The 26624-nt window shown below is 44.6% G+C and overlaps 1 protein-coding gene across 1 annotated transcript in view; it reads left to right on the top strand.

Annotated features, from left to right (window-relative positions):
- The window catches only part of LOC144668399 (multiple C2 and transmembrane domain-containing protein 2-like), a 474049-nt gene that overhangs the window by 35099 nt on the left and 412326 nt on the right, over nt 1–26624 (top strand). The window contains exon 2 of the mRNA XM_078530407.1: nt 10155–10690. Within this exon, the coding sequence (XP_078386533.1) occupies nt 10232–10690 (459 nt within the window). The 5' untranslated portion in view covers nt 10155–10231. The remainder of the gene's footprint in view (nt 1–10154; nt 10691–26624) is intronic.

Raw genomic sequence — 26624 nt, 5'->3', positions numbered from 1 at the left:
TTCTGTGCTGTTAAAATTCTGAGATTCAGTATGATTATGGTTGAACTTCAACATCAACTCCCCTTTCTCGTCCTATCCCTGTATCCCTTGATTTCCTTTGTGCCCAGACATATATCCATCTTGGCCTCAAATATACTACTACTCAATGACTGAGCATCTGCAACCTTCTGGATTGGAGAATTCCAAAGATTTGTAATTCTGAGTGAAGAAATATTTCCTCATTGCAGTCTTAAATGGCTGACTCCTTACTCTGAGACTATGACCCCTAGTTCTAGACTCCAGCCTGGGGGATAAGAGATTCTCAGCATATATCCTGTCAAGCCCTCCTGGAGTTTTATGCATTTCAGTAAGGTCACCTCTCATTGTTCCAAACTCTAGAGATTATAGGCCCTTTCCACTCAATCCAAAGGGGCTGAGAAATGAGACACTGGGTCAGAGCTTGGGTGTTAGCACTAACAAGATCCTGATTAGTAGGTTAATCGCGGTTGGAGGGTAAATCATAAATGGTCAATGCTCCCCTACCTGCACACTAGCCAGACTCATGGGCTGTGTGTATAGCAGGGATCCGAGGACAGGTCACAGTTACGGGTTCTTCAAGCCCTGGGGGGGATGTGGGGAAGAGCCAGGGACTCCCAACTCCCGTTCACCCTGATGCTTTTGGCACGGACTGAGCTCCGCACCCCAGGACAGCTCCGGAAATCCCAGAGCAAGGTTAAAAGTGCGGAGACTCAGTACACCGGATCCTCGCCCCTTTCACCTGAGCTTCGTTCTCGAGGCACTGGGCCTTCCCTGGGAGATGAGAGCCAGGAAACTTCCGCCTTAAAGGCCTGCATTTGAGAACACTTCCTGTGAGTGTCACACACAAAGTTGGTGTACCCCCTGCCTTAGTACGAGCAATGCCATAGGAGGTTGAAGAATGAATACTAATTATATATAAACTACTGTGACTTCAAGCGAAACATTAAAGGCTTCAGTTTCAGTTGTTCACTGAATTCAAGTGCATGGTTCTTAATAGAGCTGCTTTCAACAGTAGGTCAGTGTGGCATGAAACAGCACACAAGGAGTCCATTAGGCCCATCATGCCTGTACAGCAATACAAAATAGGAAAATGATCTGATCACTCATCATAACATTGTTTGTGGGAGCTTGCTGTGCACAAATTGGCTGCCGTGTTTCCGACATGACGACAGTGAATAGCATTTCAAAATTATTTAGTTGGCTGAAAAGTCCTTTGGGCTGAGGCCCTGGAAGGTGCTATATAAATGCAAACCTTTCTTTAAAAACAAGCGGGCCGTTCAGCTCCTGACCTTTTTTTCATTCCTGATTTTTAAGCTGCCAGGTTCTACAGGTGGATGGAACACCTTCAAAAGCCGGGGCCTGTGTGGCCCTCGTGAATCTATGTAAATCCTACTCCATTTGCCTCACTTGGACCCCGACTCTATTTGAACTGGGAACAAGTGGAACAGCTCCTCCTACTGGAATTCCAGAGTCTGCAGCGATGGTCATTATCTCTCCTCCTGCGGGAACTTCCCCACCCCGACCCTTCCCCACTCTGACCCTTTCCCACACGAAACCCCACCACCCCCCACCTCACAACTTGCCTGCTTTCCGTCGACCATCTCTCCGTGTGGCCGGCTGTCTTTGAGGGCTGAGCCCCCTGTCTCGCTCGCCCGTCTGCTGCTGCTTTCCACCTTTTTTGTGAGGGGCGTCCGACAGCTGCTAGTCGGACTAGTCCTGGGATTTAAAATAATTAGGGCCTTGAGTTCCACCTTACACTCACCCTGTCCCTGGCCACTCAAAACCCCGTTTGGGTTTGAAATCAACCCCAACATTTCAGATTTATGTATATTTCCACTAAATTTCCCTGGCACAAACACTTGACACTGATAAAAGACTTTACTGCACATATGCAGTAGGTGATGTGTGCTGAATAATGAAGTGTTTACCATGTATGCTCATGCAAAAGTCAAATTTTTGAGACCAATTTTTATCCACCAAAGGTCATGAGGTTGATTTTTATATAGATTATGTTTTTTTTTGAAGGATTAACATTTGTGCCTGATTTAGTCCTAAGTGAAGTCCAAAAAAGGCTGTCGTAATGGAATTAAGTAAAAAAAAAACCCAACAACACTAGCGAATTCATATTCCTGATGGATATTGATTTAATCACATTTGCAAACAATATACATTTCATCCACATTTAATTATCTAACATTTATTCGTTTCTTTACAAGTATTCATTTGCATTAGTATTTATACATTTTACAATGAAGTTGAATCATTTACATCTCCAGGGATATATTTTAGTTCTGAAATTTTTTGGGTTTTGATCCCTGAGAAAACAGGGTCAGCGTTTACCAGGGGTTGATGAAACTCTGCCTGCTTTTAGGCCAAACGTCATGGAGCACATAAAGTATGCCGAGTGGCTAGCCCACTGCCCATCCTCGACCCGGTCCCAATTATTGCCTATTTAAGACCCTCAGTCCGTCTCTGCTGCCACACCATGCTGGGGCATGGAAGGCAGGTGAGAGAAAAATGCTGTTCTATTTTTGACAAACCTGGTGAAAAGGAGGAGGGGGTGTTTACGTCCTTTTTAGGGGTGTCCCGTGCGCATTGGGGGCATCCCTCCCCCAAGCTGTTGGCCCAATTTTGCACCTCCTCTCACAAGGCCTCCAAAACCAACTCCACCATCCCCCTTACCTGCACCCCCCACCCCCACCCCGGGGTGCCTGATCATCTCTGCCCAAAACAAGCCTGGGACTTACCTGGGTCCAGTGGCCATGTCCTCTTCATCCCAAGCCCTCATGGCAGTCCCAGCAGCAGCCATTACTGAGGTCTGGCGCTGCTGGGACATGCAAGAGCTGAGGGTGGGACTTCCTTTCCACTGAGGGGGCTGTCCCACCCCCCCCCCAGCTTGTTTAGTCCACCTGCTGCATGTTATTAATGCAAGGGCAGCTTTTTTCTTTAAAGTCGGTCAGTTTCGGACTGACTTTTCTTCTGGGGAGGGGGTGCAAGCAGTAACTGCCTCCTGTAAAACTCTGCCCATGGATTGATTTTTTTAACACGGCTACATACAATAGTTGTATGTGGATGACAGGCGAAAAGATGTCTAGATTTGGGATCTTCCTGATGGCTTTCATCTCCATTTTCTGTGCAAGCTTTCTTCCAGCACTCCCTGCCTGCTGTGTTCTCAATCTAACGGTCACTCTCCACGCACGATGGATCTCTGTGACTGTGCCGTCCGGTCTGAAACCCACCCATCAGTGATCTGGGTTGGAAGTGCCTACATGTCCAATTTCCAAATCAGAACACAAGAGCCAGGCTCTGAAACCTTGCCCACCATGGCCCAGGCCCCAAATACACGATACAATGTGTGGGGAGTAAGCGTTCATTTAAACAAGCCGACTCTGGGTGATCCGTCACGTTTTTAAGAATGGCTCATTCATAAAATGAAACTGTTCCATTTGAAAACATGCCTTTTTGGTACTAGTGACCTGTTCTGAGAAAGCGTGCCAAGATCGCATGGACAAGTGAGGCTCAACATTTCAGCTGTATTGTAGGGACAGCCAGCTCACCCTCAGCATCTGCCTTATTCTGTGTCTGCTGACCTCTCCCTTCTATCTCATTCAACATGCACTTACCTCATCATCTGCCTCATTCAGTGTCTGGCCCCTGTTTGCTCGGAATGCCTTCAATAAATTCCTAACAATCTCAGTCCAGTGGTCAATCTCTGGGAAGAGTGTCTCCTGCTGAATCTCCCACTGTAATATCCGTAGATGATGATGGAAAGCATGGAGGATCAGTGACCATTGTAATCTGTTTATGCTGGGAATTACACCGCCCAACAGAGCCCCCCCCCCCCCAATGAAAATCCCAGATGGGATCGCCATGTAACATCCTAAAAGCTTGTTTTACTGACGCAGAGATGTTTTTTAAATTGATCGTTTTATTTTTTGAAGAGAAATGGGAAATATTGCTGAAAAAGAGGCATGTTGCTGAAGCTTTTTGTCTTGCACTCATCAGGACAAACGCAATAATGCCAAATTTCAAATAATCACACCAATTTGTACTCCAGGAGAAGAGGCTGTTGATAGTTGGCAAGTCGACTGTGGCGGAGGCGTTACCTTGGATAAAGCAACCGGGAACTATAGGCTTACCAAGCTCCTGGCTAATTCAAAAAAAGGTGCAGGGCTTGAACATGTTCCTTTTTTATTTGTAGAGAACAGGTCCCTGCGTATGAATCAATGTCACTTCTAGCAAAGCGTAATTGAACCATGTTGACTGATTATCTCAAATTGGTTGTTGGTGTAGCTGTCAGCTCACTCAGGATTGTTCATCAAGTGCTGTCCAATCGCAGAATCACAGAAATAAACTTTCTGCTGAATTGAAGCTCTTGTTATTACAATCCCAGTAGTGCCTACATTAATGTTGCCTACATTACAACAGTGGCTACACTTCAAGAATAATTTGTTGGCTGTAAAGAGCTTTGGGACCTCCTGAGGCGGTGAATGGCGTTGAATTAATGCAAGTTCTTTCCTTTTATATCTTGTCATCAGTTGTGGCCTTCATTTGGTTAGCTGACTAGCATCTAGTGACCTCCTGTAGTCAGACGGCGGAATTTTACAGCACCATTGCGGTGGGAGCCGGGCCGGAATATGTGGCTAGCTGTTCAAAACTCTATTTTTGGCGGGACTGGAAGGTCCTGCCAGTGGGAGTGGCTGTAAAATTCCACCCAGAGTTTCTGCTGTGGTCAAGTCAATGTGAAATTTCTGTGGTGAGTTTTCACACTTCTCTCAAGAAGTTAGTCGCTGCAGTTTTACACAGAATGACATTGATGATATATTTCCTTGAAATGCTTTTGAAAGACAGATCCAATGTTGCAAGAGTGGCCTTGTGACTTTAGTATTTTATGTCAAATGAATCCCTTTTCCAGCAAGCTGTTCGTTCAGGTTGACTGGTTCAAACTAGTATCTGTACATTAAGTGCTATTTCCTAGTTGCTACTCCAAACATGAAAATTCTTTATATATTACCCAATGGTACAGCTGTTGTAATGGAGCCTGGCAGAGGGACCATTCTACACTGTTGGAGTGGAAGATACCTCTACTCAAAAAAAATTAACAGCACAACATTGAAGAAAAGTTTTTTTTTCCCTGAGGGACTTCAGCACCAGAAGTGCACCGTTTCCTTCAGGATTCACACCCTAGTGCTAGTTTAGATCTAATATGGGCCTGAATTTTTGCTTTAGTGGCAGGAAACGGGAGACAGGACTGTTTCCGGGTCCTGGACCCGGCCCCAATGTGGGGGAGCAGTCTCCAAGAATATAGGACTTAGGAGCAGGAGTAGGCTAAGATATTTGGAATTTTGGGCAGGGTGTCCCTTTAATTGATATGGAGACGGACTCTATGTCCAGTTAAGGGCAGCAGGCTCTCAAAGCTTGAGGCCCAATCAGAGGCCTTCCAGTTTGAGAGGAGCACTCAACTGCCTTAAATGGTAAGTAACCGAGCAGATGCTAAAACAAAGTTTCCTTTCAGCCACTTTTAAAAAAAAATACAGAAAGCAGTTTCGTATAAAAGCAGAAAACGCTGGAAAAACTCAGCAGGTCTGGCAGCATCTGTGGAGAGAGAAACGGCCAACATTTTGGGTCAAATAACTCTTCTTCAGAATTGAACGGAAGTAATCTGAAGGGAGGTCCCTGTACAGAGTGGCGCTTGGCTGTATTCCCACCCAGGCAAGCAGGTAGGCCTGTCTGGAGTGCTGATCCCTCGCGCCCCCTCCCCCCTCCCAGCCTGCCACTAGGTGCCCACCTTTAGGAAGTTGAATTGCCCTCTCCCACCAAGTCAGGGAACTGAAGGCCTCCTTTGTCTACCCTTAAAAGGCTCTTACCGAGCCTCATTGACTGCCTGCCTCATGGGGGCTGGCAGCCTTGCTGGGCTCTGAATCTGCTTCCCCTGAAGTGGCTGGTGTTGGGCAACCAGTACGTACGTCCAGAGCCAGTGTTTTTGAGCTCCATGCACTTCCATCCCTGACCTCGGTGAGTCTTGAAGGTCCCGCCCATGATTTAAATGCTGAATAAAGCATGCCTAGTGTACTTTAACCAATATTTATCCCTCCATCGCTACAACAGATTTGCTTTTGTTTATCTCATTGTTGTTTGTGGGAGCTTGCTGTGCAGAAATTGGCTGCTGCGATTTCTACATCACAACACTTCAAAAGTACTTCGTTGGCTACAAAGAACTATGGGGGCACCCTAAAGTGCTAAATAAATGCAAGTTTGTTCTTGTTCTAGAAGGGTCCTCTCTATTGTGCCCTGTGTAAAGTTCCCTTGTGTTTTTACCTGTATCTTACTGACACTAGCGCTTGTACAGAAATGCAGCTTTAGTCTTCGAATTGACTGTTCTGTTTCTGTCAACTCTCTAGCTCGTGCACATAGATGAGGAATGATGTTTGAACTATCTTGTCTCCTCTGTTCAGAAAGCAAAATCTACGATCCCTCATTATAGCAACCAGCTGGCTCCTGAATGACTTCCATCACCAGAAATGTATTCACCATGCTGCCTAATGCTGCAAAGGTTCTCCCTGATGGATCTTAATTTGTCACTTCCCAGTTGAAGCTTTTGTCCCTGGTGCTGATGTCACGACATGTCTTGAAGTCGTAATCTGCAGGAACTGCTTATAAAAGATCACGATGTCACTCACTCACCTGTCACATTACTTTCTTCTATTAATTCATCTCTGCCTCTCTCCTTCTCTCCAACACAGTCTATCCCTCCCTGTTACACGCTTATTGTGTCTCTTTCACACATCAAGGTTGTTTCCACCCCATTTTCAGCAAGGTACCACCAAGGGAGAGGGAGCAGTCCAAGGAATTATGTCTCCGGGTCTTTTTCTTTCTCAATCTATTCTTCTTCCCTCTTGACTTTTTGTTTTTGTTCTTCTCCCATTTTATAATTTTCCTCCCCCTCTGCATCTGTACATTTCATTTTCTTCCCTTCTGCCTCTCTTTCTTTCTGTTTTCATCCTCTTCTTACTTCCTCTTCTCTCTTGCATCTGTTTTTTCTCTCCCTTCTTCTGTTTTTCTCGTGCTGTCCTCTGCTGTCTGCTTGTGTGTCTCATCTTTTTATCTGTCCATTTATGTTCTTGTCTTTCTTTCTTTATTGTCCTCTTTTTTTTGCCATGTGCTTTCATGCTCTCTTTCTCTTCCACTCGTGTTCTTTCTCTTTCTTTTTTCTTTTTCGTTCTATTTCTCTTTGTTCTAACTCTCCCTTCGCCCACCCTCTCGCTCTCGCCCACCTTCTGTCCCACTTTTAGGCATTTTGAGAAATCGTTGCAATCACTACTTGTATCAGGAAGAGGACTCGGACGGCAGGCCAGTATCTGGATCAAATCGCTGGGATCAGGAGTGGAAAATGGGCCTTCCTTTTTTTAAAAAAAAAAGGAAGAGTTTTCTTCAAGGGAAAAATTAGCAGGCGTTGGAAATTGGTGAAAACCAACTGGGGAAAACTAGAAAAAAAAAGACAATTGGCAATAGCTTTAAGAAAAGGAAAGCCACATCAGGAAACAGCTCTTGAAAGAAAAACCCAAATAGAGAACAGAACAGAAACAAAAAAAGGGAGATAATGAGGGAGCATGCTAGGTCTGCACTGCTGCTCTAGGTGGGCCATTGACCTGTATGGAGTTGGGATTCAGGACTGGAAGCAGCAAGGCCCAATGAGCCAATCAGTAAGCAAGTAGAATCAATGGAACAATGCTAATTGAGAGACTTGACTGTGAGGATTGAATTATCGCTCAATGTGATAAGTAGAACTATAGCATGTGGGAACTGGCATTACAACAGAAAAATCATGACAAGAAAATTGTACAGGAAGGAAGTGTGGCACTTGAGAAAACATGAGGTATAAAAAAAAAAGTTTGTATAATATCGTTCACCGGCCTTTTTCTTAGTGATTGCTGCTCCCCAGTGAATTGACGTAAAGTGCTGAAATCATTGATCTCTTTCAACCTTACCTTTTAACTCTTTCCTCACTATTCATAGGATGTGCAAACATCACATCGCGTCCACTCAGTGTCCAGTACCTTCTGCTTGTATGTCTATTCGTATAATCTGGCACAGGTCTGCCCCACTTCCTCATTTTTATCTTACTCCTTTTCTGGGTTCCTGACTATTCCCTCCCATCCGCTCCACTCCCCTTAAGTTTCTGAATCCAAACCATTCTCGTAAATTTAAAGCAATAGTGTTTTCTGGATCAACTTCTGGAGTTCTCCACTCACGGCTCCCTCCCACAGTGGTATTACTTTCCTCCTAAATACTCAAAATTTCCTTTACAATACCCAGTCTCTTCTCCATGTCCAGCTTTTACAAAAATTTGAAAGAGTGAGGAGTTTAATGTAACAACCACTCGTGAGCAACCATTGACGTGGACTTGCTTTGGGCTTAAAGTAGTGCTGTGGTGATGCCATCTTCTCACAATAATAGGTCAGTGAGTTTAGAGAGTGAGTCCCACTTAGCTGGTTGGAGACTTCCATCAGTTGGGAGATGCCATGGATCTTCTGCCACCCCAGATGATCCTGAGGGAATATTGCTTTGTCAAAGCTGCTGCCCTTCAAATTAAACTGAAGCCCCAACAACTGACATGGAAATGATCCCACGGTACTATTCAAAAAAGAGCAATGGGTTGTCCTAGTCAACAATCCTCCCTCGAGCAACATAATTCAATATGGATTCATTCACATGCTGTTGGTGCAACCTTGCTGTATACAAACCGGTTCCCTCAATTCCTGACGAACATTAGTTGCGACACTTTGCAGGTTATTCAGTGGCTGTGGAGCACCTTGGGAAGTCCTGAGAATATAAACGATGAAAGATCTTTTCTTGGTGATGTGGTTACCCGTGCAGTAAGAACTCTATTGTGACCACGAATAGGCCATTCAGCCCCTTGAGATCCACATCCCTTGATGCTCTTGCCTAACCAGAATTTATTGGTCTCGGTTTTGAAAGCTTCTGATGTAAGGTGAAGACAAGAATGGAATGTGGATGTTTATTTCTATAACAGACCACGAGCTGTAAAAGCTCAGAGATACACTGGTAAATATGAAGGGCATGACGTAATTATGTAAGGTTGGCAACAACTGCCTGAACTATTTCTGGTTGGTTTTTAAAAAAAAGCATGCACAGTCTTTTGCGGGGGAGAGTTCCAGATTTCTCTGACCCTTGCCTTGAAATGGTGCTTCCTGAATGACCTAACTCTGGCTTTAAGATTTTGTCCACTTGTTCTTGATTTCCCCACCAGAGAAACTAACTCCTCTGTATCTGTCCTACTGAATCCTTTTAACATATTTTAAACATACCTATCAGATAACCCCTCAATATTCTATATTCAAGGGGAAAGAAGGCAAATTTATACAATCTGTCCTTGTAATTTCATCCTCTAAATTATGGCAATGAGTCTGTCTAAGTCTGTTGCTGAAAAAAGAGAGTTTTTTTGTCTTACACTGATCAGGACAGACACAAGAATGCCAAATTTCAAAGGGAGCAACAATTTATACTACATGAGCAAAGAGTGCTGAGTGGTTGGCAAGTCGACTCTGGTTGTGGCATTGCCATGGGGGATGCACTAGGGAACTATTTTACCCCATGCTTTTTTTTTTGTTTCGTTCAAAAAAAGGCTCAGTGCCTGGACACGTTCCTTTTGGCTGCAGAGAACAGGTCCCTGAATGTATGGAGCTTCTAGCAAGCATAAGTGAGCCACTTTGAGCGCTTGACTGGTAATCTTAAATGGATTGTTAGTGTAATTCTTAGTACACTTGGGGTTGTTCAGCAAGTGCTGTCCAATCAGGGAATCATTGTCTAAACCCCTTTTAGCAAAAAGAGAGGGACTTCCGTTTGTCAGTCTGGTGTGGATTCAAACCAGGATCTTTGAGAAAAGGATATTTTGCTTTCAAACTCTCAGTACCACACAGTACTGAGTTTTCTTATGATCTGTGTGTAATTATGCTGTCATCTAAATAATGATATGTCTGATGCTATGCATCAAATCGCGTTGAAAACTGCCCCGTTAAGTGAAACAATGTGCTCAGGGATATTGTGAAAATGCTGTGTGTGGCTGACGATTTGGTGATGATGCTGTTGACCATTTATCCCTTCATCCTTCACAGATCCTGTCTAAATAGGAGCAGGAGGAGCCCATTTCTGACAGCTGTGCAGTCGAGGACTTGTTAGAACATTCAGCAGAATGGAACCGCAGAAGGAAATCACGACCTGGGAATCCTTCCGCGCAAAGACCAAACCATTCTTACAGAATTTTAAGAAAAGCAAAATGTCAAGTAAGAGGAAAGAAGGAAAGAGACGGCATCTTTTGGACCAGCGGATGAGTGTGTCGGAGCCGGACATGGTGCAAGTAGGCAAAACCTACAGCGAGAGCTGCTCCCGTGTGCTTGTCCAGACCTCCACTGTCAATTACTTCAGCAGTCCTTCCACCCCTGTTAAGAAACTGGATAAAAATAGCGGGCAGGCTGTGCTTCAGGATGAGACAGTACCATCAGGCCAGCCTCAGAATCTGGAGAGCACCTGCGCTGAAAAAGAAGCACCCACGCCCACTACATTATCCACGTTGGTGAAGGAATCCAGCAAAAGCGGCTCCGAGGACCTGCTAGAAAGCAACATCTGTGCTGGAACAGATGAAAAGTTTGTGGTACGTAATTACTGATTCTGACTTTAATGAGAGCTAATAAGCTGGATTTCCTCGTGGGAGCCCCGAACAAGGGGACATTAAATTAGCGCTGGTCCGTTCTCTCAACCTATCTTTCCACACACACACAAAGTGAAAACCTGGAACTCTCGCCTCCCCCAAAAAGCAGTGAGGTTATAGGTCAATTGAAAATGTAAAAACCGCCTTTGGATAAGATCTTTGAGAGTCAGGAGTTAAAGATTACAGAACTGTTGATTTTTGGAGGTTCGGACAGTAGACAGTAAATCACTGCCTGAGTTCATTGTTATAGTTTACCTGAAAACTAATTAAACATCTTCTGAATCACCTCATTAAAGTAGTCTCAGGACTGAACACTAGGGAGTATACTTACGTTGGAAGATACTTGCCGTATTATGACTGGATGGGGTGTACACGATGACTTCTCTTCTTGCAGGTTTTGGCATTTAGGCTCCTCTTCCCTGCTTCTTTCTTTCTCCCTTTTCCCTTGTCTCTTGTTTTATGTCTCTTGTTTTGTTTTTGTCTTGTCCTCTTGCCCCTAGTTTTCTCCACAGTGCCAATCTGATGAGGAGGCCCTCTTTTACCCTGGCTCTTTTTATCTACTGAACCCCTCCCCCTCTCCAATCATCTTCAGTCCCATGATTGGGTATGCTTTTATTGACCATGTGGCTGTGGCTGACCTTACATAATTCACTTTGTATTTACTACTGTATCTTGAGGCTTTTACATCCCGTGTTTTCTTATCTTGAAGAGCGAGGTCTCCTATATTCTATTGTGTTTAGCTTACATAAACAGTTCTCCCACAGCTTCGCTGTCTCAGCATTTTGCTGCAATTAAGCTTTTTATAACTTGACATTAATATTCCCATGGTCCCTCTACCTTGGCATCTTTTCTATACTGTGCTCTATTTCTAAGTTTTCCAACTTTACTGTACTACCGAGACAAGCTCCTAATAAAAAGTTCGATGTTCGTTTCTAATAATAAAGTTAAATTTTTAACAATTAGTATTCTGGTTAGAAACCTAATATTCTTACAGAAACGAGGTGGGAAGATTGAAATAAAAAGCAAAGTGCTGGAAAAACTCAGGTCTGGCAGCGACTGCGGAGAGAGAAACAAAGTAAATATTTCAAGTCCAATATGACTCTTCTTCAGAACTTTGGAAGATTGAGCTGAGTTGAGTTGCAGATGGACCTTGATCTCATGGAACAGCTCCAGGTTCTGTGGCCCATCCTGATGACAGGTCACAGACCTGGAACATTAACTCTGTTTCTCGCCTCACAGGTGCTGCCTGATGTGCTGAGTATTTCCAGAATTTTCTGCTTTTTAAAAAAAAAAATCCTGATTGCCAGCATCCACTTGCTTTGCTTTTGTTGCTTGAGAGGCTGAAGGGCCTTTTACCAGTTCCTATGTTCCTGTGAAGCCAGAAACTTGCAGTTGACTCTCGGGAGGAGTCTCTATATAACTTGAGTGTCATCTTTCTTAGTCAAGCAGCTGAATTCTGAACGGAACTGAAAGTCTACTTTGACACAGATAAGGTGCCTACATAGCATGGTGATAATGCTACTGGGTAGGGTTGCCAACTGTGATTAAATGTATTCCTGGACATTTCACACATGATTTGCCCTAATGCTCTGGCCATTAGTTGACCAACGCAGCAGACACATGGGAACACCACCACCTGCAAGTTCCCCTCCAAGCCACTCACCATTCTGACTTGGAAATGTGTCGCCATTCCTTCACTGTCACTGGGTCAAAATCCTGGAACTCCCTCCCTAACAGTACTGTGGGTGTCCCTAGACCACCACCTTCTCGAGCACAATTGAGGATGGGCATTAAAAGTACAGGCCTGGGCAGTGACACCCATGTCCCATGATAAAATTAAAAATTCTATCCTTGTGACGTAATGTCTTCCTATGCCAACTGGAAAGCAAAAAGATTCACTACCCAATTGGATGATGCTTGACTGTCAGCCAAACAGCCTTTGTCTCCCATTTCCAACATTTTTATGTCTGATGAAGAAAAAATTCAAAAAAAAACCAATCTTTTTTTAATGTCCTGATGATTTTTCTCTATGGCTGTACACAGCAGTGCCCTGGAGACTCCAGGCCAGTCCTGAAGGGTTGGCAACCCTAGTACTGGGGCTGGTAACTCCAGGGCCAGGATCTTTAGGTTGGCGAGCAGGGGGTGGGGCCCGCTCGCCGACACGTAAAATGATGCGGGGGATGATGTTGGGCGGAACCCCTGACGTCACCCTGCATCATTTCAATTTTCAGGTCGGCGGGAAAGCAGCCAAGTCAGCTGTGTGCCCGCCGACCTGTCAACGGCCAATTGAGGCCATTTAAAAACTAATTGACACAATTAATGGACCTGCCCATCCAACCTTAAGGTTGGCGGGCAGGCTGGGAGCCCTGGCGGGCTTCAGAAAAAGCATGAATCCACGGGCGGGATGAGGTTTCATGAGGGTTTTTAAAAAATTTAATAATGGTTAGAGTTAAAGTGATGGACATGTCCCAACTCATGTGACAGTGTCACATGAGGGAACATGTCAGGGAAATTTTGGTTTTGTTCCTTTACCATTTTTAAATGTGGAGCCGATCTCACTGAGGCAGTACTTAGCCCCAGGGAGATGCGTGCGCTCTTTCACGTGCATGCACGAAAGAGCGCATTCTCGGCTGAGGGTATCCCCCTGCCCGCACAGCGTTTCCTGGCGGATGTCACGCTGGGTGGGCCTTAATTGGCCCGCCCATGTAAAATGGCTTCGCGCCAATCTGAGGCATGCCTGCCCGCGCCCGCTCCTGAACTCCTCCTCTTTCCCCCCCACCCCCCTGTAAGGGAGGGAAAATTCTTCCCCAGGGGTGTAAATCAGATCCCTACCCTGGCAAGTTGTGAAAACTGAATTCAGGAAAAAATCTCGGTTTTTAAAAAAAATGATACCGATGTGAAAAGGTTAATATTGGTGAGAAAATCTGGCCCAACATGTACATTGAGTATAATCACCGAAGAAGTTTTTATTTTTGAGTGGGTGCGTGTGACTACAGCTAATAGCTTATTGATTTGTTGACTCTGTTGCATTGTATGGGCAGAATGTGTAAACAAAAATTTTTCTAAGTTGCAGAACCGCAGATTAATGACCCTGACCCAGATTCCGTTAACTCTCCTAATTGCTAATTTACAAATCAATTGGAATTGGCAAAAGTGCCATCATTCTCATCAATGCAGAATGCAATGAGCATTGATTTGATATGTAAAGCATTTATAATATGCAGCTATGTGTAATGATTCTAAATTTATCGTGGTGCATCAGCTGACACTAACTTGGCCAGTACGTATCAGACACAAAAAGCTTAACTGCGGCTGGCATTGAACTTAAAATCTCGTCATCCATTTCAAATCCACCCCCCCCACAAAGCCGTCCCACTTCGTTCCTGCATCCTCCTCAGGCTTGTAACCTCCACCTGCATCATTTTTGTCCTTCAAACATTCTTGCCTTTTGTCTATCCCCTGTCCCATCCCATCCCATCCCTCCAGCCATTGTAGGTGGCAGGGCCTTACAGTCACCTGACCCATGTTGCACCCAAGTTCATAAATTGTTCCACCTTTGTAGGCTTTGTCTAAACTCATCTTGCCAACAGCACTTTCAGTCACCCTCCCTAATCGCCGTCACCAAGACTTGTTAAATTAATTCTACTCTTTTCCACCCCAGGGTAAAGTGCTTTGGGGTGTTTAGTTGCTGTGTCAGTGCAAGTGTTGGTGTCTTTGTCATTGCGGTAGATCATTCTCCCTATCTTGGAGCAGCCTTGTTACCTGAATGTGTTTCACAACAACCTGCACATGTCAGAGTTATGTAGGTACATTTCTAGGCCACGATGACGGCGAGAGTGGAGACGGGCTGGCAGAGGATTTTGCGCTGCCAGCCTATGTGCTGGTTCCTTGGTTCCATCGTCTGTCTGCCCCCCCCCCACCGCGGGCCTGTTTCCCTGTGGCAGGCTGGCGGGTGGACGTGGCAGCAGGACTATTGGGCCGATAGAACAGATAGGCCTTTGTTCACCTTCATAGGCTATTGGCCTAGTGTTGGAGGCTGACTGGGACTTTCCATTTGGCCTCCAGCTCCCCACCGTAGCAAAGGGCAGTGCAGCTGTCTGGAGGTGGCCTTTGCATCCTGAAACCCACAAGCAAAATCCTGCCCATGGAGTCATTACAGCACAGAAGTAGGCCATGTGGCCCATCAATTACATGCCGGCTTTCTGTGGAGTATCAGGGATTGGACATTGGGGAGGGAAATCAGAAATCAGGTTGGCAAAAGCTCCACTTATCAGAAGTGGAGCCCATGTTTGTGGTCACACCCACCCCTCCCACTGCCCCATTCAGGTGGGCAAATTGCAGAAACTCACCTTCTTGGTAGCAGGCGCTCTCGGTCTGGTTTTGAGTTCAGCAACCACTGGCTCCCTCAGGGCTAGTGAGGGCCTCAACCAGACGTTAGGCCCTTTGCATTTGCAGATAAGAGGCCCATCACTTGTTCCAGGCGTGAGCACTGAACATCTCTCTTTTTCTCCTTTCCCAGTGTGGCAGGCTGGAAACATGCACATGCTTCCTGCTCGATGTTTTGGGGACTTAGGAGGTGGGTTAATGCCCAAAAAATGGGCTATGCATGGCCGAATTTAAAGGCCCGAATGATTTGCAACCTATCAGTAGAGATAGCCAAACTGGAGGTTCAACATCACAAGACGTTCTTGCCTCATGTAGGTAGAGGACTCTTCAATATTATTTGTCCTTTCTCATTTGATAGAAGTCTATAGTTGGTTGTTGCTATATTGCAAAACACAGGCAGCTGTTTAATTTGGTCTCGATGGCCAAAAATTTAATTCAACGTGAAACACCTTCGAGATTGTCGCCCTTGCAGATATCCGCTGAAACATCAATGTCACTTTCTCAGCTTGGGGGGGTGCTTTGTTTTTCATATCCACTTCCATTGCTTTGCTTATCACCTTGGTACCCAACATGATATTAATCTCACGCTGGCTACAGTCTGTCGATCCATTGTGAAATGGAGAAGCAGCAGGTTATGATTTGAAGACTATGTACAATTGTAACCCTGAATTTAAAAAAAAAAATTATTTCTTCCATCAAACCTTTTGTCACATGCTCTAATGTCTCTTCCATTGCCTCGGTCAATTTTTTTGTCTCATAACACTCCTGTGAAACCCCTTGGGATGTTAAAGGTGCCAAATTAATGCAAGCTGTTGCTTTGTTGAACCGCACTGGAAGTGGAAAGTAGTTGGTTTGAACCATTCGGGGGAAACAGATGCTGGTTTGACATTTTTTAATTCATTCATAGGATGTTGGCATCACTGGCTAGGCCACCATTTATTGCCCATCCCTTACTCAGATTACTGTGGGTCTGGAGTCACTTGTAGGCCAGACCAGGAAAGGAGGGCAGATTTCCTTCCCTAAATGTTATTAGTGAACCAGATGGATTTTTACAACGATCAACAATACTTCAAATTGCACAACAGGATTCGAACCCAGGTCATTAGAGTGTTACGCTGGCTCCCTGGATTACTAATCCAGCGACAATACCACTACACCATTGTCTTCCTCAAGAAACTTTCTGAGGAATGGCTGGAACGTTGACTTACTGGTTCCTGTTTCTCTGAGCTGCCTGGTCTGCTGAGGAGTTACAATTTTTTTTCTACTTTTGTTTTCAAATTTATTGCATCAGTGGTATTTCTTTGTCTTGTTTCTATTGATTGAGATTATTGATCCATTGGTAGCCTGCTTCCCAGATGTGATGTTTAGGTGGAAGCAAAAGATCTCCTGACACGATTTGAAGACTGGGAGCATCCCTCACCATTGTGGCCAATATTTATGTCTCAACCAACACCATCAAAATGTTATCAACTCCTCATGAAATAAAAACAGGAAGTGCTGGAAATAGTAGATCTGGCAACATCTGTGGAGAAAGAAAGAGTTAATGTGTTGAGTCGATTATGACTCTTCTTCAGAACAGAAGAGCCATTTTCAACTCCGACTCTGTTTCACTCTCCACAGAGGCTGCCAGATCTGCTGAGTATCTCCTGCACTTTGTTTCACTGTTATTTTGTTTTTAACTCCTCATGTGCCTGTTGTGTCCAATTAGCTAAGGTGTTTGCCGACATAACAGTGACTATATTCCAGAAGTAATTCATTGACTGTGAAGCTTTGGAATGTCCTGAAGACAAGAAAGTTGCTATTTAAATGCAAGTTGCTTCCTTCTTGGCTTCTAAGCTGGCCTGTTCCTTTAAAGCCGCAACAACTTGAAGCACTTATGCACCCTACGGGGAGGAAACTCTTTCGAGTTACCAACAGTCACAGATTGCAACTTCTTTCGAGTACAATCACAGTTCTTGGTTTTCCGGGAGTGGGACATGAACCCACAACCCTCTGATTCAAAGGAGAGGGTGCTATGAACTGAGCCACAGCTGACACCTCCCCTACGGGGAGGAAGCCGAACAGTGTCTTGAGGTCAGTCAAGTGTTTAATTGTTATTTGGTGAGGGAAGTTTAAAGGGTGCCAGGTTTCCATAAATCTTCATCCTCGGTTCAAGAAGAAAACACGGGGTAATTATCACCCGAGGTTGAAGATGCAAAAACTGGTTCAGTGGATAAGCAGCTGGTATAAAATGGATGAAATGAAAATTCTAAAACTGGTGGGTGATCAGATCTGCCACTTATTACCCAAACGTGATGGTGGAAATGGACCCCCTTGAGTTTAAACCTGCAAGAAGATAAGCCCCGTAAGAAACAAATGTTGGCTCGATTCCACTTGGATGAAGGTAGTTCTACTACAGGATATTCGAATATATTTGCTTACATACAAATTGAAGTGTCACACGCTGATGAGATGTAGAGTTGCTACTGGGCACTGTGTATTGCCTACACAGCAATGGTTGTCTCTTCAAAAGGGCAAGTGAATTTGAGTGGCGCAGGCAGATACTCCAACGCAGTGCTGAGGGAGTGCCACACTGTTAGAGGAGCCATCTTTTAGATGAGATGTTAAACTGAGGCCCCTTCAAAGAAGAGCAGGTTCTCCCTGATGTCCTTGTCAATATTTATTCCTCAACTAACATCACTGAAATGGTTTATTGCATTGCTGTTTGTGGGATCTTGTTATGCACAAATTAGCTGCTGCGCTTCCTACATTACATAATGACCACACTTCAAAAGTGATAAATGGACTGTAAAAAGCTTTGGGATGTCCTGAGGTTGTGAAAGACGCTATAGCAACAGAAGTTACTTTTCCTCCTTATGTAGTATGTGAATGAAAAATTCTTTCTATTCCATTTATCGTGCATCTTCTTTGAAAATAATAAACTTTAGATCAAATAACTGGAAGTAACAATTTCCTTCAAAAGAAACCCCATCTAATAGTCACAACTTTATTTCAGTAGAAGTCATTATGTGATTGTAAAGACCCTAAAACCTGAGACATAAAAGCAAAATACTGCAGATGCTGGAGATCTGAAATAAAACCAAAGTGCTGGAAGAACTCAGCAGGTCTGGCAGCATCTGTGGAGAGAGAAACCGAGGGTGGGTGGGACTGGAAATTCCCACCCGAAGTCAACGGACCTTTTTCTGATCCATCGAATTTTCTGTCCCGCCCACAACGATTCCCACGGCGGGCAGGATCGGAAAATTTAGACCTGAGTTAATGATTCAAGTGCAATGACTCTTCTGCAGAACTAGAGAGGTAGAAATGTGATGGGTTTAATTGGGGGAGCGCAGGGGGGGAGGGGGTGGTCAGGTGGAGATTAAGTGACAAAGATCACAGAATCACACAGTGCAGAAGAGGCCCTTCGGCCCATCGAGTCTGCATCGATACGTGAGAAACACCTGACCTACCTACCTAATCCCACTTACCAGCACTTGGCCCATAGCCTTGAATGTTATGACGTGCCAAGTGTGCATCTAGGTACTTTTTAAAGGATGAGGCAACCCGCCTCCACCACCCTCCCAGGCAGCGCATTCCAGACCGTCACCACCCTCTGGGTAAAAACGTTTTTCCTCACATCCCCCCCTAAACCTCCTGCCCCTCACCTTGAACTTATGTCCCCTTGTGACTGACCCTTCAACTAAGGGGAACAGCTGCTGCCTATCCACCCTGTCCATGCCCCTCATAATCTTGTACCCCTCGATCAGGTCGCTCCTCAGTCTTCTCTGCTCCAACGGAAACAACCCAAGTCTATCCAACCTCTCTTCATAACTTCAATGTTTTATCCCAGGCAACATCCTGGTGAATCTCCTCCTCTGCACCCCCTCCAGTGCAATCACTTCCTTCCTATAATGCGGTGTCCAGAACTGCACACACTACTCCAGCGGTGGCATCACCAAGGTTCTATACAACTCCAACATGACCCCCTGCTTTTGTAATCTATGCTTCGATTTATAAAGGCAAGTGTCCCATATGCCGCCTTCACCACCCCACTAACAGGCCCCTCTGCCTTCAGAGATCTTTGGACACACATGCCAAGGTCCCTTTGTTCCTCAGAACTTCCTAGTGCCCAATGCTGTTCATTGAATACCTTCTTGTCAAATTACTCCTTCCAAAGTGTACAACACCTCACTTTTCATGGTTAAATTCCATCTGCCACTTATCTGCCCATTTGACCATCCCATCTATATCTTCCTGTAGCCCAAGACACTCAACCTCACTGTTAACCACCTGGCCAATCTTTGTGTCATCCGCAAACTTACTAATCCTACCCCCCACATAGTCATCTATGTCGTTTATATAAATGACAAATAATAGGGGACCCAGCACAGATCCCTGTGGTACGCCCCTGGACACTGGCTCCCAGTCACTAAAGCATCCTTCTGTCACCACCCTCTGCCTCCTACAACTAAGCCAATTTTGAATCCACCTTATCAAATTACCCTGTATCCCATGTGCATTTGCCTTCTTTATAAGTCTCCCATATGGGACCTTGTCAAAGGCTTTGCTGAAATCCATATAAACTACATCAACTGCACTACCCTCATCTACACACCTGGTCACCTCCTCAAAAAATTCAATCAAATTTGTTAGGCATAACCTCCCTCTGACAAAGCCATGCTGACTATCCCTGATCAAACCTTGCCTCTCCAAATGGAGATAGATCTTCTCCTTCAGAAATTTCTCCAATAGTTTCCCTACCACTGATGTGAGACTCACTGGCCTGTAGTTCCCTGGCTTATCTCTGCAACCCTTCTTAAATAGCGGAACCATATTAGCTGTTCTCCAGTCCTCTGGCACCTCTGGAATTAAAAATTTGGGCCAGAGCCCCTGCGATCTCCTCCCTTGCCTCCCTCAGCAGCCTGGGACACAAATCATCTGGACCTGGAGATTTGTCCGCTTTTAAGCCTGCCAACATCTCCAATACCTTGTCACTCCCTATATCAATTTGCTTAAGAACCTCGCAGTCTCTCTCCCAGCGTTCGATACCTTCATCCTCATTCTCTTGGGTGAAGACGGACGTGAAGTATTCATTCAACACTCTAGCAATGTCCTCTGGCTCCACCCATAGATTGCCCCCTTGATCCCTTATGGGCCCTACTCTTTCCCTGGTTATCCTCTTCCCATTAATATACTTATAGAATATCTTGGGAATTTCCCTACTTTTACCAGCCAGAGCTTTCTCACACAGGATTGTAAATCTTTGGCACTTTCTACCTTAGAGTTGTGGACACTCCATTGCTGAATACATTCAGGGCTGAGATTAATGGAATTTTGTAAACTAAGGGAATGGGATATGGGGATCGGAAGGGAAGGTGGAACTGAGCTTGAAGATCAGCCATAATCGTACTGAATATTGGAGCAAGCTCAAGGGGCTGAATGGCCTACTCCTGTTTCCTATGTTCAGATCTTTGGGTGTGGCGCTCTTCTAGCTGTGTTAGTGACCTGATGGGCCAAATTCAGCCACAGCTAGGCCTGGACAGTTGCAACACACTTTAGGTGCTCTGAAGGAAAGTGGGGAGAGTAAAATAGGCTCTGAGAGGTGAAGACATACTGGTTAGTGCTCAGCCATATTAACTAACTGGTTACAGCCCTTGATTAGAGAAAACAGCTTCCAGGTCAGTCAGAGGGCACTTGCTATATGTGATTATGGAGAGAGAGTTGGAACACCATCAATACCCTACCTAAGCCTGAACAGCCACTCATCAAAACCCAATACTGCTTTCCTGTGGGTACATGCAGAGGTTTATTCTCGAGCTGTAGATTGTGTCTGCACCTGATTATTAAGAACTGGTTTAGACCTGATCTGAATGCCATTTCCATGGAAGGCATGTTTCCTCCCAGCTTTCAAGTTACTGCCTGAATCAATTTACATGGCAGTCCTTACACCATTCATTTACTGAGTTGGGTAATGGGTCATGCATCAACATTGTGATGCGGTCACTTGCTTGCTGAGCATACAAGTGGCTGCCTTCCTGGAACTGAACCCTGAGGGTTGCAGGTGATGCCAAAAACTGTAGACTTAACCGGACTGGAAATGAGCATCATTTCAGAGATTTTGTGCAAAACTGGAAGAGATTAAAATGCACGCGATTTTTTTTTACTGGTATTATTCATTTGTTCATGCTGCCGTGGAACGTCTTGTTTTGTTCTTTTCCTTGTATTCCAAGTGGACCGTACAGGAGTCTTTCGCATCATGAGCCAAGGGCCCTAAGATTGAGTGATGTTCTTTATATTAATCCTCTCACTGGACCAACAAAGAACAATCTAAGATTGTTGAACTCCATGCCAAGTCCGGAAGGCTGTAAAGCACCCTCTCGAGAGATAAGGTGCTATTTCCTGAGCTATACGGGAACACTGAAGGAAGCTGAAAATTGGGAAGTCAGAGTAGGAGCAAGGTGGAGAAAACAAATGACAAAAGATTTTAACCGCTACCCCATTTTGTTCCCTTTACCTTTGCTAGTTTTGCTTTTTCTCCCGTTTCTTTTTTTCTGCCCTCAGATTTACTTTCTGATAGCAGCCACTCACACCTTCTCTAGGTACACCTTTTTTCATTTCTTTGCTTGTCCCATTACCGCTCTCTTTGGCTTGCACCATGAACCCTTTGTCATTTCAGCTCCCCTGCCTTCCACCCACCCTATCATGTGCTCATTATATATTCATTGTGATTAATTTTGTGCAGGTGGTGGGCATAAATTGGGGTTTCACTTCTGCACGTATAAAGAGAAGCTTATGGGGGAGATGGTGGCATAAGGGTAATGTCAATAGACTAGTGATCCAGAGGCCAACGCTCATGTCTTGGCGGCATGGGTTCAGGTGGAATTTAAATTGAATTGTTTTTAAGTTTCAGATGTGGCTCAGTGGGTAGTGTTCTTGCCTCTGAATTATAACGTAGTGGGTGCAAGTCCCACTCCAGGAACTTGAGCACAAAAATACTCCTTGTTATCCTGCTCCTGGCTAAGGTGGCCATAAGCAGGTCCAGGCAGAGGGCTGAGTGGGTTGTTTGACCCAACTGCTTGCCTCTCTTGCACGGCTATGTTTGCGCCCAGGTGTCCCTGGAGACGGAGCACGTGGTGTCCACCAGTATGCTTGAGGGTTTCTGCAACCGGTGGGTGTTGCAGGGGCTGGAGTGCTTCATCAGCTCCCAAAACAACATTTAAATTTAATTTTGATAAGTTCCCTTTGTGGTTTAGTTTTTAGTTACAGTGCTGTTTAAGGGGTTGATTATCTGTTCATTTGTTTCTGATTTACTCGAGTGTAAGGTGGCACTTATTGAAACTGGCATAGTTGAGTTAGGAGGTGTATGCTTATAATGTTTCACTCTGTAAATAAATGTAGGACTGAGCAAAGACTGGCTCCATTCACCAGCTGGCTTTTGAAGTTGAACATCAGAGACCTTCCCTTTTGTTCTTTGTGCCACTCTTTTTTTTCTCTTCCCTCCACCCACCGCTCCCTTCACCCACCTTTGCCACCCACCCCCGCACCTTCACTTGATTAAAAGCTGCTACATTTCTAACTTTTCACAGATCTGAATAACTCGGTTTCTCTCTCCCTCCATAGATGCTGCCAAACCTGCTGAGTATTTCCTGCGTTTTCTGTTTTTATTTCCGATTACCAGCAGCCGAAGTTTTTTGCGTTTTATCATTCTGGTGAAGTATTGAGCTAGTGATTTACAAATTGAAGACATCAGTATGAGGTTGCAGAAGTCTGCTACTGCCTTTTTCAGTGAATCAATGTGAATTCCTTCAATAATGGCAGTGCTCTCAAATCACCAGATGGTGACCTAGTTTGTTTTCTTTTCACAAAAAATGTGTCCAGAATGGTATGGGATAAATTAATTTTTTCACATATAAAAATACGAGGCTGTTTTTTCTAGAAAAGAAGCGGCTGTGGGGGTGGTGGGGGCCTCTGATAGAGGTTTTTAAGGTTATATAATAGGGTTTGATAGGGTAGGCATAGAGAAGATGGACGGAAATTTCTGTTCTGGAGACTGGTGGCGGAAGCGAAAATTGGAGTGATGTCCACTGGAGAACGGAGCGGCTGAACATTCAAGATCTTGCATTGTTCAACTCATTAATTGTGCAGCCACGAGGAGGATGTGAAATCCCGTGGTGGAGCGGGCAGAAATGGCCCATCCCGCTGCCACCTCACAGGCTCCATCGTCTGGGCGCCATATTTGAACAGCACCCAGACGGCCATTCACTCTTCCACTCTGCTCCTTGACCACCCCCACTCCCTCCCCTGCAATTCCCCCATTCCCCCCCTCCAGTCCTGGCTCGGTCTCTGCCCTCCCTTGTGCCTAGCCTTGGCACAGAGTGTGCAACAAGCAAATGGTATCTCTGTGACGGTGTGAAAGGAAGGTGAAAAAAGTGTCCATTCACCTCAAAGCTCAGGAAGAAGTCTACCTCGCCAGGTGCATGCCACTTGAGCACAGCCGTGTAAGTGAATGTTCTAAATTCCTGCCGGCGGAGTGCTAAATTTGGAGGGGGAACAAGATTCTGGTGTGTTGGCCTATTTAGTGAGCTTTCATGAGATGCAAATGGGGTTCCCGACATAGCTCTATGGGACACTTGATCCACCTTTAAGCCACCATGAAAGCCGGGAGAACAAGATTCCAAACTAATTTCCTGATGTCTGGAAACTGATCTTTGGCCTCCCGTCACATCTCTCTTCTCTCTCCCCACCCCCCCCCCCCCCCCCCCCCCCACGCCGCCCCCCACCAGCACCTGACATAATTCCCACTACTGGCACGACTGGAAAACTCCGCCTACTTGTGGAGGAAACCAAAACTCGGTGCCAATATAGTAGCTACTGATAAATCCAGTAGGGAATTTGGGGAAAAACATCATTACCTCCTTCAGTAAAGAACTTTGACTTTTTAGTGATTAGAATGTGGAACTCGAGTAGCATGGATGCATTGAAAGAGAAGCTAGAATAAACACTAGGGAAAATGTAATAAAAAGAAAGGGTAGTAGGAGGCTTGCATGGAGCATATAAGCACTGGCTGTGCCAAATTGAGCCAAATGCTCTGTTTCTCTGAGTAGCTTGCTAGGCCATTTCAGAGGGCAGTTAAGAGTCAATTACAGGACTGTGTCTAGAGTCACATGTAGGTTAGACCAGGTAATGATGCAGATTTCCTTCCCTAAAGGGTATTAGTGAACCAGATGGGTTTTTACGACAGCCGATAACAGTTGTCATGGTCACTAAGACTAGCTTGACATTCCATATTAATTAATTGAATTTAAATTCCACCAGCTGCCGTGGTGGGATTTGAACCCATGTTCCCAGAGCATTAGCCTGAACCTCTGGATTACTAGCCCTTTCACATTACTGTTAATAGGATCCAAGCCGGTTGGTGAAGCCGAAACCAAGATACGGAGCATTTCTTTATTCACTTGTTCATTCTCACAGCTCTCCTGTCTCTCCACTCTCCTAGCTATCCCCTATTTATATGTGTTCAAAGACAATCAATGCCCATCACCTATTTTGCTTAGCCTTAACAATGCAATTGGCAACACATTAACAATTACTGCTATGCCACCTCCTTCTCCCATAAAGTCCATCACGGCCTTGCTCCCTCTCCGTTTCTTTAAATCCCTCCATCCCAAAACTCTTCAAGGGCTTTATATTCCACTAGTCTGGCCTCTTGTGCATCCTTGACTTCCTTTGCCTTACCCATGGTGGTTGTGTTTTCAGTTGTCTAGGTTCTAAGCTCTACACAAAACCGTATCTTAACACTGGCCTCTTGCACAACCTGATTTTCAGCACTCCACCTAGACCTCATGCACTGGAATTCCCTCCTTAAACTTCTCCATTTCTCTCCCTCTGTCCACTCATTTTAAGGCATTTCTTTAAATCTACCTGTATGAACCAAGCTTTTGGTCACCAGTCCTAATGTCTCCTTGATGTGACTGTCAGATTTTTTTTTTGATAACACTCCTGTAAAGCATCTTGGGATATTTTACTGCGTTAAAGGAGCTATATATATGCAAGTTATTTTGTGTGTCTTTAGACACTGCTTGAAAAGTGGACATTGCTTGAAAATGTAAATTATAGAAAGTGACTTTGTTTTGCAAACTTAATGCTGGAATATTCAAACAGTTAGAAAAATGATCAAGCAATAACTCACATTTATGTAACACCATTAACATAATAAAATGTCCCAAGGTGCTTCATGGGAGTGTATTAAACAAAATTTGGCACCAAGCCAGAGAAGGAGACATTGAACAACTGACTAAAAAGTTGGTTAAAGAGGTAGGTTTTAAGGTACTTCATAAAGGAAGAGATAGAGGTTGAGAGGTTTAGGGAGGGAATTCCAGAGCTTAGGACTTAGACAGCTGATGGCACAGCCACCATGAGTGAGGCGAAGGAAGTTGAGTCACAAGAGACCAGAATTAGTGGAATGTAAAGTTCTTGAAAGGTTTTGGTATGGGCAGGTTTAAAGAGATGGGTGGCAGCGAGACCATGGATGGATTTTATGGGGGGAGACAGTGGTGTAGTGGTAATGTCAATGGGCTAGTGAACTAGGTGTTGCGATTAATGCTCTAGGGACAAGGGTTCAAATCCTACCACGGCAGCTGGTGAAACTTAAATTCATTTAATTAATCTGGAATATAAAGCTAGTCTCAGTGACCTTGACAATTATCATTGTCACAAAAATCCATCTGGTTCACTAATGTCCTTTTGGGGGAAGGAAAACTGCTGTCCTTCCCTAATCTGACACATAGCAATGTGTTTGACTCTTAACTTCCCTCTGAAAGGGCATAGCAAGCCTCTCAGTTCAAGGGCAATTAGGGATGGGTAGCAAATGCTGGCCTTGCCAGCAATGCCCACATCCCATGAAACAATAAAAAAAAATTTGATTGTTAGCATGAGAATATTTAAGTTTGAGGCACTATTGGGCTGGAAGCCAATGCTAGTCAAAGCAAACTGGGCTGATGGGTGAATGGGACTTGGTGTGAGTTAGGATACAGATTGCAGAGTTTGGATGAGTTTAAGTTTATGGAGGTGCAAGATGGGAGACCGACCAGAAATTCTCTTTAAAACTCAGTAAACCAGCGAGCTAAAGATTAGATAAGGAAATTCAGTGATGTTATCACAGATGCTACCTAATGTAAAATTTAAGGTGCAGTCATTGCCCCACCACTGAATGCATATCTCAGCAATTTTGAAATTATAAAATGGCATGTTTGTTAGTAAACAAAATTATGCTCAGCTTCACTACCTACCTACCTTGTAAAAGAATGCACCAATCAAATGTTTGAATGTGTGTGAGAACAAATCAGTAGGAGGAAACGACGCTGAGTGATCAGGAATAAGTGACCAGATGAAAACTGAGCGATTGAAATCCCTTGAGTTTTTTTTTACTATTACCATTCGCAACTAAGCAACTGCTGCAAAACAGACCAGACAAATTGCTGAGTTAATTTCTTGATGCTGTTATCAGCTGCCA

The sequence above is a fragment of the Cetorhinus maximus genome, chromosome 26 (genome assembly GCF_964194155.1).
Source record: "Cetorhinus maximus chromosome 26, sCetMax3.hap1.1, whole genome shotgun sequence".
In the NCBI taxonomy this organism is placed as follows: Eukaryota; Metazoa; Chordata; class Chondrichthyes; order Lamniformes; family Cetorhinidae; genus Cetorhinus; species Cetorhinus maximus.
Note: the sequence above shows the minus strand (reverse complement) of the source record. Positions and strands in the feature narration are given on the sequence as shown.